The 16,432-nt window shown below is 32.1% G+C and overlaps 6 protein-coding genes across 7 annotated transcripts; 3 read left to right on the forward strand and 3 right to left on the reverse strand.

The window, feature by feature from the left end:
* Window positions 1-86: 86 nt before the first annotated feature.
* Window positions 87-1,978, forward strand: Sdhd (succinate dehydrogenase, subunit D). Its single transcript, XM_083038080.1, has 4 exons — window positions 87-304; window positions 633-778; window positions 856-1,046; window positions 1,157-1,978. The coding sequence occupies exons 1-4, from the start codon at window positions 250-252 to the stop codon at window positions 1,350-1,352; spliced, it is 588 nt and encodes a 195-aa protein (XP_082894206.1). The 5' UTR covers window positions 87-249; the 3' UTR covers window positions 1,353-1,978.
* Window positions 1,561-2,795, reverse strand: Pcd (pterin-4a-carbinolamine dehydratase). The gene is made up of 3 exons (XM_083038083.1): window positions 2,494-2,795; window positions 1,980-2,102; window positions 1,561-1,897 (listed from the first exon to the last, which is right to left on the reverse strand). Exons 1-3 carry the CDS (start codon window positions 2,614-2,616, stop codon window positions 1,724-1,726), a joined length of 420 nt encoding a protein of 139 aa, XP_082894209.1. The 5' UTR covers window positions 2,617-2,795; the 3' UTR covers window positions 1,561-1,723.
* A 226-nt stretch (window positions 2,796-3,021) lies between these two features.
* Window positions 3,022-5,123, reverse strand: LOC145936166 (uncharacterized). The gene is made up of 5 exons (XM_083038075.1): window positions 4,937-5,123; window positions 4,221-4,622; window positions 3,848-4,046; window positions 3,550-3,765; window positions 3,022-3,478 (listed from the first exon to the last, which is right to left on the reverse strand). Exons 1-5 carry the CDS (start codon window positions 5,001-5,003, stop codon window positions 3,223-3,225), a joined length of 1,140 nt encoding a protein of 379 aa, XP_082894201.1. The 5' UTR covers window positions 5,004-5,123; the 3' UTR covers window positions 3,022-3,222.
* Window positions 5,124-5,922: 799 nt separating this feature from the next.
* On the reverse strand, window positions 5,923-8,744 carry LOC145936274 (uncharacterized). 2 transcript variants are annotated; one of them, XM_083038321.1, is made up of 3 exons: window positions 8,509-8,744; window positions 6,336-8,040; window positions 5,923-6,251 (listed from the first exon to the last, which is right to left on the reverse strand). In XM_083038321.1, the coding sequence occupies exons 2-3, from the start codon at window positions 8,022-8,024 to the stop codon at window positions 6,039-6,041; spliced, it is 1,902 nt and encodes a 633-aa protein (XP_082894447.1). In that variant the 5' UTR covers window positions 8,025-8,040; window positions 8,509-8,744; the 3' UTR covers window positions 5,923-6,038. The 2 variants fall into 2 exon arrangements, with proteins under 2 accessions (XP_082894447.1, XP_082894449.1); XM_083038323.1 differs by lacking the exon at window positions 8,509-8,744 and adding an exon at window positions 8,098-8,338.
* A 239-nt stretch (window positions 8,745-8,983) lies between these two features.
* Window positions 8,984-10,887, forward strand: Cbc (protein CLP1 homolog). Its single transcript, XM_083038442.1, has 3 exons — window positions 8,984-9,321; window positions 9,402-10,459; window positions 10,588-10,887. The coding sequence occupies exons 1-3, from the start codon at window positions 9,223-9,225 to the stop codon at window positions 10,697-10,699; spliced, it is 1,269 nt and encodes a 422-aa protein (XP_082894568.1). The 5' UTR covers window positions 8,984-9,222; the 3' UTR covers window positions 10,700-10,887.
* A 317-nt stretch (window positions 10,888-11,204) lies between these two features.
* On the forward strand, window positions 11,205-16,426 carry Bdp1 (transcription factor TFIIIB component B'' homolog Bdp1). Its single transcript, XM_083039508.1, has 6 exons — window positions 11,205-11,390; window positions 11,856-12,421; window positions 12,543-12,972; window positions 13,070-13,503; window positions 14,189-14,293; window positions 14,425-16,426. The coding sequence occupies exons 2-6, from the start codon at window positions 11,881-11,883 to the stop codon at window positions 15,159-15,161; spliced, it is 2,247 nt and encodes a 748-aa protein (XP_082895634.1). The 5' UTR covers window positions 11,205-11,390; window positions 11,856-11,880; the 3' UTR covers window positions 15,162-16,426.
* Window positions 16,427-16,432: the final 6 nt, after the last annotated feature.

The following is a 16,432-nucleotide window of genomic DNA, read 5'->3' on the forward strand; positions in this document are numbered from 1 at the left end:
GGGAGTGCGCAAAGTGCAAAGGTGCACGTAAAAGGGACATGTTTGCGAATCGAATATTTCGGTTCTGTTGCGATAAAAAATATATATATATGTATGAATTAAAATTCTTTTCTCTCTAGAAAATTTATTTTCGTTCTAGCAGACGCGACGTGCGAATTGTTTCGAGTAAAAATCGATCGCTGCGAGCGGTTGTCTCTTATCTTTTGATCCGAATTAACGTCAAACGCGATACGAGCGGATTTTAACAAAATGAATTTAGGAAGAGTGGCTAACATTAACATTTTCCGCAAAGTTCGACAGCTCGGTAAGTTTCATTCCCAGTCTGCGACAGTTTCGAGTGCGTGCTCCTGCTTTATTTCGTGATTTAGTGATTTAAACAGAATTTTCTTTATATAACCTCAAAATGGTTTTACATAATCTCTTTAATGAGCGGAAAATGTATGGAAAGTTTCAATCTCGATAGATATATTTTTCTCAAAACCTTTTTTAATTACGTTTTGCATAAGTTTACGTTTATTTTGTATTATAATATTAACGAATATTTTTGTAGCAGTGCACAATATAGTCATTTTGATTAAACATAGAGATATAAAATTATAATTATAATGCGCCAATTAATGATTTTATTGCAGAGACATTGGTCAAACCTGGTGGCTTACTCCAGGTATGCAGATGTAATCCAGTGCACTTCCCCAAATCCACTTCAAGTCTTGCAAATCTGAACCGTGGCGTAACGCCTACGGCAAATAATTATCCAAAATGCCGTATCTTGTCTAAGGTTGAGAGTTATAGCAAAAATTTTCAAAGAGAAGTAAGAGTAAATGCATAATACATACTTTATTCTATTCTTTCCAGTTGCCTGTGCAATCGACGGTCAGCGTGACTCAAACTCGTGCGGCAAGCGCCCAAGGTGACCACGTACGCTTGTGGTTGGTGGAAAGGATAGTGTCTGCATCCTTCCTGTCGCTAGTACCTGCTGCTCTGCTCTTCGAAAATAAATTTATCGATATATTATTAGCAGCTGCTGTCGTCATGCATACACATTGGTAATTGATTTTCTTAGTCTAATAATATTAATTTGTTTTTTTTAATTTATCCTTCTACGAATCTCTGTACTGTGTAAAATAGAGAGCTCGAAAAAATTAATTTATTACAGGGGATTGGAGGCTATCGTACTCGATTATGCACGGCCCATTGTGGTGGGCACGGTAGTTCCAAAAGTGGCGTCCCTCCTGTTAAATATACTCTCCGCCGCGACTCTCGCCGGTCTGCTTGTGCTAATTTACAACGGCCCTGGTCTTACAAAAGTCATTAAAAATGGCTGGGCAATTGGTAAAGACAGAGAAAAATAGAGATCCAATTAGATATTATCACTAAAATACAGAATTAATTGTTTGTGTTAGTATACGAAGAACTTTTTAAAAAGAATGGTAGCTTGTAAATTATTCGGGAATAAATTATTTACTATATAACAACATATTGTGCTTTCTTTCTTATAATTCTTACTACTTATAATTTTAATCTGTTAAATTTTGGGGAATATTATAAAAGTTTGATGTATAATGAACTAAAGAAAGATAATTTATTATATATTAATTATTTATGTTACAAATAAGTATAATAACAAATATTTTTCTCATTATTGTCATTAACATGTATATAAAGTATCTGAACAGAGAGATAATGTTCTGAGACAGGTCCCAATAGATAAGCCAAATGAGTCTTATTTGCCAACAACTTTGTCTATAAAAGTTGCCAGTTTCACATCCCTCTGTGACAAACCATTCACATCATGAGAAGACAGAGTGATGTTCACTTTATTGTAAACATTGAACCATTCAGGATGATGATCCATTTTTTCAGCTTGTAAAGCTACTCTTGTCATAAACCCAAAGGCCTAGAAATTAGCATATATAAGTATAATGTAACATATAATAATTGTGTATAAAATATTAACAGATGTGTATGTACAAACACACCTCATTGAAATTTTTAAATACAAATTCCTTATAAATCGCATCCCTGCCCGACTGAACAGTCCATCCTGTCGAGAGCAGTGGATTCAAATTTTGCTCTCTTTCCTCTGGAGTAAGCTTATTACTCTATTAAGATCAACATATAGTTATTGAATGTCAGTGAATTATATAGTAATATATATATATATATATGTATATATGCAATACACATTCTCTTTTATACACAGTTCCAATCAAATGTGATTTAATTATTTTATTTTATGCGATCGCGATCTTCAGTCACAACATATGATAATGTTTTTACAAGCGATAAATTTTTTATTATACATATTTACGCAAATACGCAAGATTTTGTGTAACAAGTGGTCAATTGCATCTGTACCACTTTCATCTCCAAATGATTCGTTCGAACATAAGTAAATCTACATCAAAACGTCTTTAATTGTTTGAAATTTTCTCGCCATTTTCGATTGAAATTGGTTCATTTTGCAAGTGGAAAGTTCTAATGAGCACTTACCATTTTTGCTCTGTTCGGAGTAGCGATGGATAAATCTCTGCGTTTCACAATGCGCGATATGCACTTTCGAACGTGATTCCCTCCCCTTCCCTCTATCATTCGCGCGGTCAATAAGGCTATCATGTCGAAAGCTTGATATTTCGTGTATAATTCTAAGATATTGGATTCTCGTATAGAAAAGAAATTGTATGATTAGCAGTTTGCTGTTTCGGAGCGAATTTGAAAATCTATTTGCGACGATAAACTTCCAATGCTTCCAATTTCCAAACGCTTCCCTAACCTCTTATTCATACCATTAAGATATCTATATCGATTTTACGATGTTATGGACAAGCCAGACATTAGTACGAAATTGATAAGAGTAATATGCGGATAATTTTGGAAAAAAAACATTAATTTTTAAAATTACATTTTTCAAATATTTAAAATAATTTAATACACTTGAAAAAAAAATCTCATTATCTGTAATTTTAATTAACAATATTGTTTAAATTCCTTCTAGAGATATGTAAAATGCAATTTGAATATTCTTTCATTAAATCCATGTCAGAGTAACATGGAAAAAAAATATATATATTTTATGTATTTACACAAATTTATAAAACATTAACACGACATTGACTGTACAAAATATGTTTCATAAATTATATCATAGAGATACTTGAGAGATGTTACAAAAATAAAAATATATCGTCGACTGTATTGAAATAAATCTATTGCATAACAAAATCATGATCTTCCTGATTTCTTTCCTTTTTTAACAAGAGTCACTGAAGGCAATGGAGTCTTAAGCAAAATAATATTCTTATCCTTTTTAGAAGACACTGCTCCAATAATTTTCACGAAATTCATCAGTTTCTTCAGACCAGTTTTTCTTTTCAGTATAGCTCGAAACAATTCAAGATCCAATTCAAAGTTTGAAATAGTTAGTGCGAGAATCAAGCAATGTATAAGACCTTTGTCTTTCATAATATTTGGTCTCAGTCTGTAAAAGGAATTGTTTTAAAATTTCTTTTCTTATAATTGCATTTTATGCATTTTATGATCGAAACTTACCGTCCGTTTGCGCTGGGCACGCTATATGTTTCAATGATGTGCTGATTCACTTCTTCAGAAAGTGGACACACGACAATGTCGCGTTTCTTTGTATCCTTCGCTATCATGTCGCACCATGTGTTGATCATTTCAATGTAGAGTAAGAGAGCGACCTTGTTTACATTATCTGGATCCGATTGAATAAATTTCAAAGTGTGTTTGAAAAATGTAGTATTCCTATAATCAGAAAAATGTAATTATATATCATTGGATATAGAAACATGTTGATAAAAAACTTATTTAAAGAAATTTAAATTACCCTTCTACATCTCCATTAAGAACTTTCATTGCGTGTTCATATAACATTTCCAGTTTACTCCTTGGAATAATGTCATATACATTGTACACATCTTTGACATTACTCGCATCCCTGTTGCATGTTGGTAATATTATATCATTGGAAATACAGTCATCAGTTTGTAATTGAATTGATAAATCTAGCCTATCAATTTTAACATCTGTTAAAAAATAAAAACAAGTCAATAAAATTTTGTACGCAATATACATATTGAATATTGAATATCATTGATATATCAATATATTATTAGTGATTTTAAATGATATATATATATATATATATATATATATGTACACACAATTTAATTATATTTAATAATAGAAAAAGAACTCACTTGACACTGTTTTCTCAAGTCGCTCCTTAACAGAATTAACATCCACTTTCATTCTTTCAAATTGCTCAGTTCTACGCTTAATTTTCTTCGACCCAAATCGTTTATTCAATAAAACAATCTTTTCGTCTATATTGTTCTTGTTGTCTTCAATAACAGGTTTTTCAAGTACTGGAGTTACCTGCCACCGTTCTGCTTCAAATAATCGTACTTTGCCTGTTCTCTTATTATGGAGTACCAGCATCGTCCTTGTCGATTCTTTTTCAAAATCTGGTCTATAACCTTTATATACAATCTGTCCATTCGATAAGGCCAGAACAGTTTTATCTTCCCTTTGATCATGGAATAAGCCACATGACATCTCCTTGTCTTCTTCATCTTTAAGCTTACCATGCTGAAAGTTTACTATACGACAAAGATTTTATTTTATCTATATTTATAAAAAGACATATTTGAATGCTCTCCTTCTCTTATAAATCATTGAAAGCAATTATTTAAATTTAAATAATCAAACGAAAGCTAAGAATGACGATACATGAATGTAATTATTAATATTACGTATATATGTGTAGAAAATATATTAACATAAATTTAATAAGCACGAGGTAATGTTATACGTGCATTATTAATTATTAATAATATTGTAATACATTTAAGTATAATAAACCGGTATGGTAGCGATAGTATTATTGAAGTATAACGCGATATGTCTATCTTACCAATAATTGGTTGAATTTTGTCCGATTGCACAATCACATCTTCGATAACTGTTTTGAGTCGCTTCATTTTTCATTTAATCAGATATTTCATCGATATTAACAATATTTTCGCGCGTAATTTATAAGGTTATGTTGCCGTTGCGTTTCACGTTGCTTCGCATTTCGCTTTTCGACGCATGTGCATGTGCGTCGTACGTATACGCATGCGTAAATTCGGGCAACCGACAGAGACAACAAAACAAGTTTGTTTACGATACAAGAAAAATTTCAAAATAAGAATTGTATTATTATTTTATAAGCAAGATAAACAATTACTGTCGGATCATTTTTTCTCAATTATTTTTATTTTACCTCTCCTAAAATTTTAATAAAAATTGTTTAAAAATACGTTAGAGTATAAATTTATAAACATGCCGTTATCAATGTAAATTTTTTTGGCATTTAACTCAATTAAAATAATTAATTTCCAAGTCTGACATTAAGTATCAAAGATTTAGAGAAATTAAAAAGACGGAAAGATATACAAGTTTAAAAATATTTTACTAATTATATATACAATATACAAATAATTACTTATAACATACCGAGCTCGATACAATTTTAAATATATTTTATTCGCCCTGTGCAATATAACTATACCTATAATATCAATGTTATATATGCTTCTTTCTCTATAAGTTATTTATAAAGTTATTGCAGAAATAATATATATATGTGTATAGCAATATATTATACAGTTAAAGAAAGTAACTTTGTTACCTTGTCTCACATAAAATTATTATATAAAAAATATCAAAATTTTTTAGAAAATTTACGATTATAAAATTTTAATACAATTTGGAAAAAGAATAATATTTATGAATCGTAACTCTGAGAAAATTAAAATTTTTAAACTTGAAACTATTTTTTCTATTGTAAAATATATGTGTAATTGAAGGAATTATATAAATAAAAGGATATAGAATAGGGAACTATTAAACGTCATCATCATAGATCAAATATAATTTGAAAGATAGAAAAACGTATTTGTTGATTTATAGTGTTTTGAACTTTCAGGTTTTTCGTAAATTTTCAACTGTGTTTTAGTGATCTGCTTTCTATATTACTCAATTAACAAGTCATATTTATCGATTTCTTCGAATGTACTATTAATAGTTTTTGCCCATTCATTTATTCTCTTCTCATTTTCTTTTTTAAACTTTGTGAGCTTCTTCTTCTTTGTACGATGTTTCACATTTTCTTTCTCTTCTTCTTCATCGCTCTCCAAAAAGTCGAATTTTACAGCTCGTTTTCTTCTATATGAATATTGGGGTGGCTGTAATATTTTAAATAAGTATATAATATTAATACCAATAATATGTAAAAAAATATATTGATTTAATTTTAGTAATGTAAATACCTTCGAAAAATGTGTGGGTTCTAAATCCATGAACAAAGGAACCTCAGTTTCGAATTCCGATAGTCTCTCTGTATCAGACAAGACGTCAAATGTGTCGGAAAAGTTGAGAAAATTTACAGGAGCTTTATCTTTTTGCGTCGTAAGTGATTTGTCAACTTTAACATGTGCTTGATCTGTTTCCTGTTTGTTGTCGTCATTAATATCTGTTTTTTGCTGTAATAAGTTCTTTATTTCTCCCACTGAAATTCTGGCAGGTACTGCTTGTAGATGCTTGTTTGTATCTATTGTCTGAATTTTTTCTGTAGTTTGATTAATTGGAAGTTTCTCTCGAATTATATTGTGCTTTTTGTGGAAAGTCGTTTTCTTCTTTTTTTCTTTTTCTCTTCCACGTTTATTTTTTTTATTCATCTCTATATTTTCTTTATTCATTTCCATATTTTCTTTATTCATTTCTATATTTTCTTTAGTTATTTCCATGTTTTCTGTACTAATTTTCATCTTCTTTTTATTCATTTCCATATTTTCTTTATTTTCAAATCTCGACTTTGGTGTGCTTTGAATAAAGTGTTTAGCCTGAGAAAACGTTGATAATGTCGTTGGATGTCGCCAGGGACTTCCCATATCCAAGGTACTAGTCTTCAAGATAGGGGATAAAGATTTGGTCAATAATGAACAATTCCATGAGTTTTTCTCTTCTTTTACCGAGGTCTTATTATCAAATATATTCTTTGACCGAAAGGGGCGAAACTCTTCAGTATTGCTGGGTGCTGATTTAAGGATGGTAATATTATTTGCATTTTCGATAGATATAATTTTTGGCTTCTTTGTGTTTTGCTTTTTAATTTGCTCTGGAAATGCTTTGTCGGATAAACTTGTTTCTCCTACAGTTTCAATATTTGTGTTTATTTTTGGTGTTTCAATCTTCTTTTCTGTATCTTCTTCCATTGACTCTCTTACAATCTGTATATCTGTATTTATGCTTGATAATTCAATCTCTTTTATAGTATCTTCCTTTACTGATTCTTTCACCATCTGAATATCTGTATTTGTTCTCGGTATCTCAATTTTCTCTTTATCTTTCTTTGTCGGTTCTGTAACTGTCAATTTCATTGCAGATTTTGAAGGATTACTTTGTGTAGGCTTCACACAAGGATTTGTATCAGATCCAGAAAAATCATTTTCCTCATCACTTATTGTTATTTTAATTCGTTTTACCTTCTTGCCTTTTCGTTTGTTAACTTTTCTCTGCTTTTTCTTAACTCTCTGGTTTGGATCATTAATATCATACGTAAACTCATATACATCAGCTTTATTTTCTAATAAGGTCTTCTCGGAAGATTTTATGGTTTTGTATTTAGGCACTTTTTTATTATTTTCCAAATTTATTTTTTCTAATATTACCATACTCTCTTGTTGCTCTGGTGAAAGATATTGCTGCAGCAATTTTGAATCTTCACAGTAATTTTTTTTATTCCGTGAACGCAAACGTCTTGATAATGGTAGACTGTTGTTTGCAGACACATTTATTTTTGATACATTTAATCTTTTCTTTTTTGCAGTAATATTAATTTTTTGTAAACTTTTATTGGTGACTTTTTTAGATCTGAGCTTACTTTCAGGTACAGCCTTTATAGATGGGCAACGAGAATTCAGACGAGAGGAACGTGTGGATACTCCAGTTGTAGACATTACGATTGAATTATATCTGGAAACACAATGAGTATTTAAATGACATTAATTCAATTATTCATTATTTACATACTCATGTTTGATCAGGCATTGTTTGTACAATATAATCTCATTTCAACAAAAAGAAAGATATATCTCCTTTTCAGATTGATTCACGTTGCAGGTATATAAGCTCTACAGTAAGCATCAATGTATATCAATGCGTATTAACATATGCAACTAAATTTGTTATTACGAAAAACTTTGATAAAAAGTCATCAGAGATATTAATATAATACTAAATTCAATTATACGTCTTTAGTAAAATATATTTGAGTTTTATTGCGCATTTGGTAAATTATATAAATATTTTAATTTTTTATTTTTTTTCATAAAGCGTACATACAGATTGCGCGACATAATACAATTCTCATTTTAAGTGATATTAATCATTCTTTTTTAGTGGAAGAAAAAATACATCTTGTGACGTCTTATGTCAACTTACAGCTTGTTAGGAGAAGCGGGAACCGTTGAACACGGACAAACGTCAAAATTATACGCTTGACGAACACGTTTGACCGCGGAACCTCAACAAAGGCGTGACGCGATTAGTGTATATATCACACGTGACAGATAATTACACAATAGCGCAAAAATCTGCATTGAACAATGCTCGCAGAGCAAAAACGCAAATTTTCTGACAGCATCACAGCGACAACGGACAACGTATGTAATTATGCGAAAATGTCGGCGTCACGATTGCCAACCTTTGCGACAGTAAACTAATGTCACGTGACACGTGACCCGCGTTCGGAAATCCTATTCGTGGGTTAAATAGATTACGATTTTTAATTGACCAATCGGAACAAAGAAAATCTTGGCTTCTTTTATCCTGATTGGTCAATTGGACAGATAGAATTTCCGAACGCATCCCTATTGGAGAAACAGAAAGCAAAGAATCTAGCAAAATAGATTCGATTTTTCATATTTGAGTTCCGGTTTGTCCTTGGACAAGCGCGGACCACGGACGCGTTTTTTACGCAGGTGAAGCCTATTTTTGAGACCGGGTCAAGGAATTGACCACAAGAACCGTATAATATTCGTTTCAATTAACTAATCACCAGAAGATAATCTGGCTGCTCTTTGTCATCAAAAGAAGAACCAGAACCAGATTTTTCATGATTCGAGCAACGCGTCGACTCTAACCTATTTAAAAAAAATGTCTGACGAAAAATCTACGGTGCAAGAATTTAAATTAGATCCGGACTGTGAATTGAGATTCGAAGTGGAGAGTAAGAATGAAAAAGTTACATTGGAGGTAACACAATTTCTTTTTTTGAACTTAACCTATTATAAATTTCTTTTATCATTAATTGACTTAGAATTATATAATTGCAGTTGAAGAATGGCTTGGCGGAAGTATTTGGAACAGAATTGGTAAAGGGTAAAAAGTACGAGTTTATCGCTGGCGCAAAAGTCGCGGTTTACACTTGGCAAGGTTGCACCGTTGAATTAGTTGGAAAAACCGATGTCAGCTATGTGGCGAAAGAAACTCCTATGGGTTTGTACCTGAACTGTCACGCAGCGATGGAACGGATGAGAGAAACCGCAGAGAAGGACGATACTAGGGGTCCGATAACGATGGTCGTGGGTCCCTGCGACGTTGGCAAGTCTACGCTTTGTAGGATATTACTGAATTATGCTGTGAGGATGGGCAGAAGACCGATTTTTGTCGACCTCGATGTCGGTCAAGGACATATAGCGATTCCCGGTACAGTGGGCGCTCTGCTGGTGGAAAGACCGTCCAATGTAGTGGAGGGATTCAGCCAGCAAGCTCCTCTAGTCTTTCATTTTGGACACAAAACACCACAAGCCAATGTAACACTGTACAATTTACTAGTCACACGTTTGGCAGAGGTTTGTTCAGACAGACTACAAGCTAACAAGAAGGCCAAAGCCTCTGGAATTGTCATAAACACGTGTGGCTGGGTCAAAGGGGACGGCTACAAATTGCTCACGCATTCCGCACAGGCATTCGAGGTGGATGCGATACTTGTGTTAGATCAGGAAAGACTCTACAATGAACTGGTGAGAGATATGCCGGACTTTGTAAAGGTAGTTTTTTTACCGAAGAGCGGCGGGGTTGTCGAGAGGAGTCAGGCGCAGAGAACCGAAGCAAGAGATCAGGGCGTCAGAGAATACTTTTATGGTTCTCGAACTCCACTGTATCCGCACAGTTTCGAGGTGAAGTGGAGCGAAGCTAGGTTGTATAAGATCGGGGCACCTGTTCTACCGGCTTCCTGCATGCCGTTGGGCATGAAGGCAGAAGATAATTTGACAAAACTAGTGGCTGTTACACCAGGACCCAGTTTATTGCATCATCTCCTGTCCGTCTCGTTTGCCGATTCTCCCGAGGATGATGTCGTGCAGACTAATGTGGCCGGATTTGTCTGCGTGTTAGTATACAGTTTATTACCGAAATTTCGTATATTTATTATTATTAGTGTATATAATTTTTTCTTATATATACACAAAAATAGATTTTACATATTCGCAAATTGTACAATATATTTTACATTTACAGAACCAACGTGGATGTCGAGAGGCAGACGTTCACGGTACTAAGCCCGCAACCTAGACCACTGCCTAATACAGTCCTTTTATTATCAGATATACAGTTTATGGATAGTCATTAGTTAGACAAATAGACATCATCAATTAATTAATGTAAATATGATAAAAGTATGTAGTGATATAAACAAATCCTTTTACCACTCTTTTGTAAAACATATATATATATATATATGTAAGCATTTATATTATAATTAAGTATTTGTACATTTGTAATTACACAAATTAGTAATCCGATTATTTTAAAAAAGGATCAAGAATTGAAGAATAAAGAATCAAAAATTTTCACAATATAATTTATATATCTTTTTATATCTTTTACATCTATTTTATATCTAACTAGTATTATATATTATTATCATCTATTATTTATTTTTTATTTATTCGAAATCGATTATTTTATTAATTAGAAAATCGATTATTTTATCGAGAAAGATGATCGATTTTTGCTCTTTCCTATCTCATTCGTATCGATGCATATTAGTATATGTCTATGGATACGTATGTACATACATACATACATACATACATACATGCAACTACGCAATAATGTATAGTGTATGTGTGTACATGTGTATTGGCATGCTCGTGCGGTTTGATCCGCATGCGTTTTAAAAGAAGGAAGCGACTAAAGCTTCTTTCTGTACTTGAGCAGTAGATCGTTAAAAAAACGAAAAAAAAAAAAAAAAAATACGATGATGTCCACTGATTCTCAAGGCAGTCGCATCTCGTCTGTGTTGAAATAGCAAATTATCAGTAAGTGATGATGACAAACTAACCTCAAAACGAACGCGTGATAGATATCGTTCATATCTTACCACGATTTTGTGTCATGCGTGGCTACGGATTCAAATTACATGCGGAAATTATGCCAGAGATTGACGTTGGCGATAATATTTAAAAGAAGTACTAAATAGAGAAATGCTATGTCATTACAGCTGTTGATGCTTTAGACTCTTACATTTTTCCGCATTAATTTATTCCATTTAGAAAATAGATAAATGATAATTTTCACATTAATCTCAATGATTTTTATAAATTTTCATTAATTATAAATTTATTTTCAAAATAAAGTTTTGCTTCATTAATCAGAACCTGTACATATAATTGCTTTGTGTTAGCTTGTATATTGTGTGTGTGCATCTATACAATCTATAAATATTGTACTACAATTCATTGTAATTCATTTTATTAATTTCTTGATCTTTATTTTTCATGCAGATTCTATAGCTTTTACAAAGGAAATATGCGCCGAGCACGTATTAAAGCTTTGGCCAGTGTGCCAATTCGAAAGAACTCTGTACAAGATACAGTAGCTTCTGATACAAGTAATCTGTGTGATAAAGAACAAAGAAAGGAAGATGCATCTGTCGCCGAGTCGAAATATGAACAAGAAACCATCAAAGATATCGCAGAGGCAAAGAAGCAGAAAGAAGAAGTCATTTCTAATACTATTATATTAAAACAAGAAGTCGTTACAGATGTTGCAGAGGCATCTGAAGAAACTATTAAGAAAGAACAAAAAGAAGCTAGTTTTGTAGAGCCAGAACCAGTCATAGTTAATAAAAAATCAGATTCTCAAGAACCATATTCTCAAGTAAAACCAAGTTCTCAAGAACTATGTGCTCAAGTGAAACCAGGCTTTAAACAATTATGTGCTCAAGCAAAATCGGATTCTCAAGAATTGTGCGATCAAATAAATGACGTACTTGAAAAACCTATGGATCAGTTGGTTCAGAAAAGTATTCCACCTCCGCCAGATGTGCCATTGACAGGAGTAGATATAAGTAAAGCTTATGTAAAATAATTAAAAAATTTATATTGAAAAATACTTCAAAAAATATATCAGTTACATTTTGTATATACATTTTGAAAGATATATATGTATATATATATTTTTTTTTCCAGCTTCTCCTGCAAAGAATCGTCTTTGTTTTATGAGACCAGTACCGAGATTAGACACTGGTGGTAGAGTAAGAAAGAATAGCATACAGGGAAGCGGTGCGAGTGCGAGCGAATCCGAAGATGAACACGGCAAGAGAACAGCAACCGTCGTGCCGAGTCGCATACGGAATGATTCTATTTGTTCCGTGCAAAGCAACAAGGAAAGTATTAGTGCTGACAATCAAAATATCTCTCCGAGAATGAAAGCGATGCAGAGAAGACGCATGCAGGTTTCGGAATCGGTGAGAAGACTAGCCGAAGCGAGAAGGGAATTCTTACTGAAACACGAAAATAGAACGCCCGATAAAAGTCAGATGAAAATGTACGATTTTATATATTATAATCCCAAAACGAATCCTATGAAGTCGAAAAGTCCACAAAGAATTGCAGCACAGTAAGTATATTGAATTGTAATGGTATAGTACACAAACATATACAAAACGCTATCTATATATCAATACTTTGTGAATTAATTCCACTTTGTTGTTCAGACCGTTGGAAATACCGGAAGAGGAAGAAGAGGACGATCCGTCGGCGATGCCTGTGCCGCAAGTGAAAGTCGGTCCTGACGGTCAATTGATAATAGATGAACAGAGTCTTGTAATAGAACAAAAAGATGCAAAAAGAGTCAGAGAAATAATGTCGAGTGATATTATTATTGAAGAAGGTATTTGCAATAATGGTGGTTTCTATAAGAAACACAAGAGAAGCAAGGATTGGCCGAAATGGGAGACGCTTAAATTTTACAGAGTCTTGAACGTAGTTGGCACCGATTTTTTACTGATGCAGACTCTGTTCCCAAATAGGACCAGACAAGAAATTAAACAAAAGTACAAAAAAGAGGAAAGAGTTAATCGTCAGTTGATCGAAAAAGCTCTGAAATACCATCAAGAGTTTGATACTGAAATGTTAGAACAGCAATTAGGTACGTTCTTTTTTTTTTCTCATTTTTTTTTTATTACATCTTATTTTAATTAATAATATTGAATAATTAACATTTTACTGCATTATTAAAATATTCAGCTAATATTTAAGTGATTCGGTGATTTTGTAATAAATAAAAATTTTGATATACATATAATGATTAATTAAAATTAAGTAGACAATTAGAATATTTTTGTTGGAATATTTTAAACTTTTACATTGGTACTAGGACAATTTTTGTTTTATTTCTATGTTTTATTTACTTTAATGTGTTGTAACACATTGATCATTGTTTTTTTGGAATTTAATACAAGCTTAAAATTAAATATGAATGGGTTAATAAGAGCTAGGTGCAAATATTAGGTGCAACTAACTTGTTTTTAAATGTTTTACGAATTATTTTGAACGTTTCGCGAATTATTTAATGTTTGATATCACTGAAATATCAGAACGTAAGTCGATCTGCTAAAGATGAACCAAAGAAAGTATCGAAATGTTCAAAATAATTAGTGAAGAATTTAAAAACAAGTGTTGCGCCTAATATCTGCATGTGGTTTTTATTAGCCTTTTTTAAACCTGATTTTGAATATCAGAGTCTTTTTAATTTTATTATTATAGTTAATATAAGTTGTTGTTTTGAGTAAAGCAAATCAACAAGTCAGAAATGTCTGTTTTCTTTTTCACAGAAGTGTTGCAAAAGCTAGAAAATATTCAAAACGAATCTAAAAAAACATCAGAGAAAATTAAAAATGGTCAAAATATGGGCAGAACGGCGAAAAGACGCAAGCATCGTGAGTATATTTTAATTTTATTTTAAAGCGATATTTATGAAACAAGAATATATATTAATAATTAAACATCACAAACCTATATATCGAATATTAATAATTTAGAATAAATTAATTCACACAAACTATTACAGGATTGGTAGCGAATAGCATCGGGGAATGTGAAGCGCTATCCAATAACAATGAAGAAGCTGAAGACGCAACGGTATCGACAAGCGATGAAATTGACGTTGAAATAAATAGGGAAGCGAACAATCAACATCAACAAATAAAAAAGGAAAGTAAAGCGCGAAAGTTGAAGAGGCGTTTGGATGACACAGCCGACAATTCCGATGACGGGAGCGCAAGTTGTAGCGATTCGGACAGCTCTCCAGAGATTTATCGAGTTCGACCGACTAGATCCGGTAGGCAGCCGAAGAAGACGAAGAAGCTGCAAGCACCCGATATCAATATGCTTAATACATCTAATGCGGTATCTGACAATGATGTGAACGAATCGTCAGTAATTGATGATTCTGGTGAGGCTGTGATACCGTCACATGTGGCCGTGGAAGTTACAGAGGTCGTAAATACTCCAACTCAGGATGACAAAAGTGTAGAAACATCGTGTCCTGAAAATATTGCGAGCGTAATACCGAATATAAATCAAATGGAACCGGGATCTTTGGTGATCGTATCGAAAGAATCTGCAGAGGAACCTGGAAACACTATTTTGCAAGTATATATGGTGAGTCCGAATGTCGATAACGTTACTAATGCAGCGATTGAGCCTAATGTGTCTGCGACGGATCCGCAGGAGTCATCGGAATTTTTAACTAATAAGCTAGAAACTGCTCAATCGATTGACATTGTAAATATTTCTGAAAAATGATCTTTTGCATTTGTACTTAACTGTATAATTATTAATAATTATATAAATATAATACTTAGTTTTAGGTAGCATTGCAAAGATGATACGTATCTTCGATTTGTCAGAATTGAATATTAATTTATATAGATTATATATATATATATATATATATATATATATATAAAAGAAAGTATAAAAAAGAAAGACTGCGCGAAATATGTGCAAGAGACGATGTATTTATACATTAAAAATTTTTTTTATTTTTTTATTTTTTTTATTGTAAACAAAAATTTCTTTATGCATATAGCATATTATGTGGGATATTTTCTATTTAGAGATAAATTAATTTTTTCTGATAAATCGAAAACCATTTATTGTGATAAGAACTGCGCAATGTATTTATGCGCATTTATTTCTGTAATATTTACTTTTTTTTTTATCAGAAGTCAAAGTTTAGTTTTATATGTATAAAACTATTCAATTAACAGCATACGAGCATTAGAGCATTCATATCATGTTATGAATTATCGCACGTGCAACACAATTCTAAAGATAGTAAAAATGTGCGAGTTCTTCCATATAATTCTTGTTCGTAATTGTAATCTCGTCTATCTTTTGAAAACTGTGTGCAAAGTGAGATTCTTATCCAATATGGTTCTTTATGCATATTACATGTTTGTTAGTTAACCATAGTGGATTAAGAAAATCAATGAGAGATAAAGCGCGCGACATTTTCATTTTGCGCGTATACACACACATATGTATGATATTTATGTGTGTGTATAATATATATCTTTAAAATAGGAATATAAGCTAAAAGGAAACTTTGTAGTAAGAATAAGATTTAGTCTCGATGACTTTACAATACAGGTAACCACATGTATAAAATTCATTTAATTAAGCACATATTACCTTTTATAGCCAGAGTATAGAAAACTCTTATTCAATACTGAGAAAGATAACAAAATCTATTGTAAGGGTTCTCTTTTGGTCAACATGTTGAGTGTCGGTTCTAATATGTATAGAGCTCACTGGTATTGCCAATGTACTGCCATGACAGTGTATATAATGTAAAGTTGTATTACTAATTATCATAATTGATATGATTTTATAGCAACAAAATTGTCGCCGAGAATACATAAGTGCAGCTATCGTAAATAAAATATTGAGCAATTACGATGAATATGCATGTATTTATTTTTGCAATGAAAAATTTATATTGTGTATGGAAAGTGCAGATGATTTGTCTCATTTTCAACATTTTCTTAGAACCAATAAAAATGTTTTGTAAT

The sequence above is a fragment of the Prenolepis imparis genome, unplaced genomic scaffold (genome assembly GCF_030444845.1).
Source record: "Prenolepis imparis isolate NDT839.2.m4 unplaced genomic scaffold, iyPreImpa1.0 SCAF_5, whole genome shotgun sequence".
Lineage (NCBI taxonomy): Eukaryota > Metazoa > Arthropoda > Insecta > Hymenoptera > Formicidae > Prenolepis > Prenolepis imparis.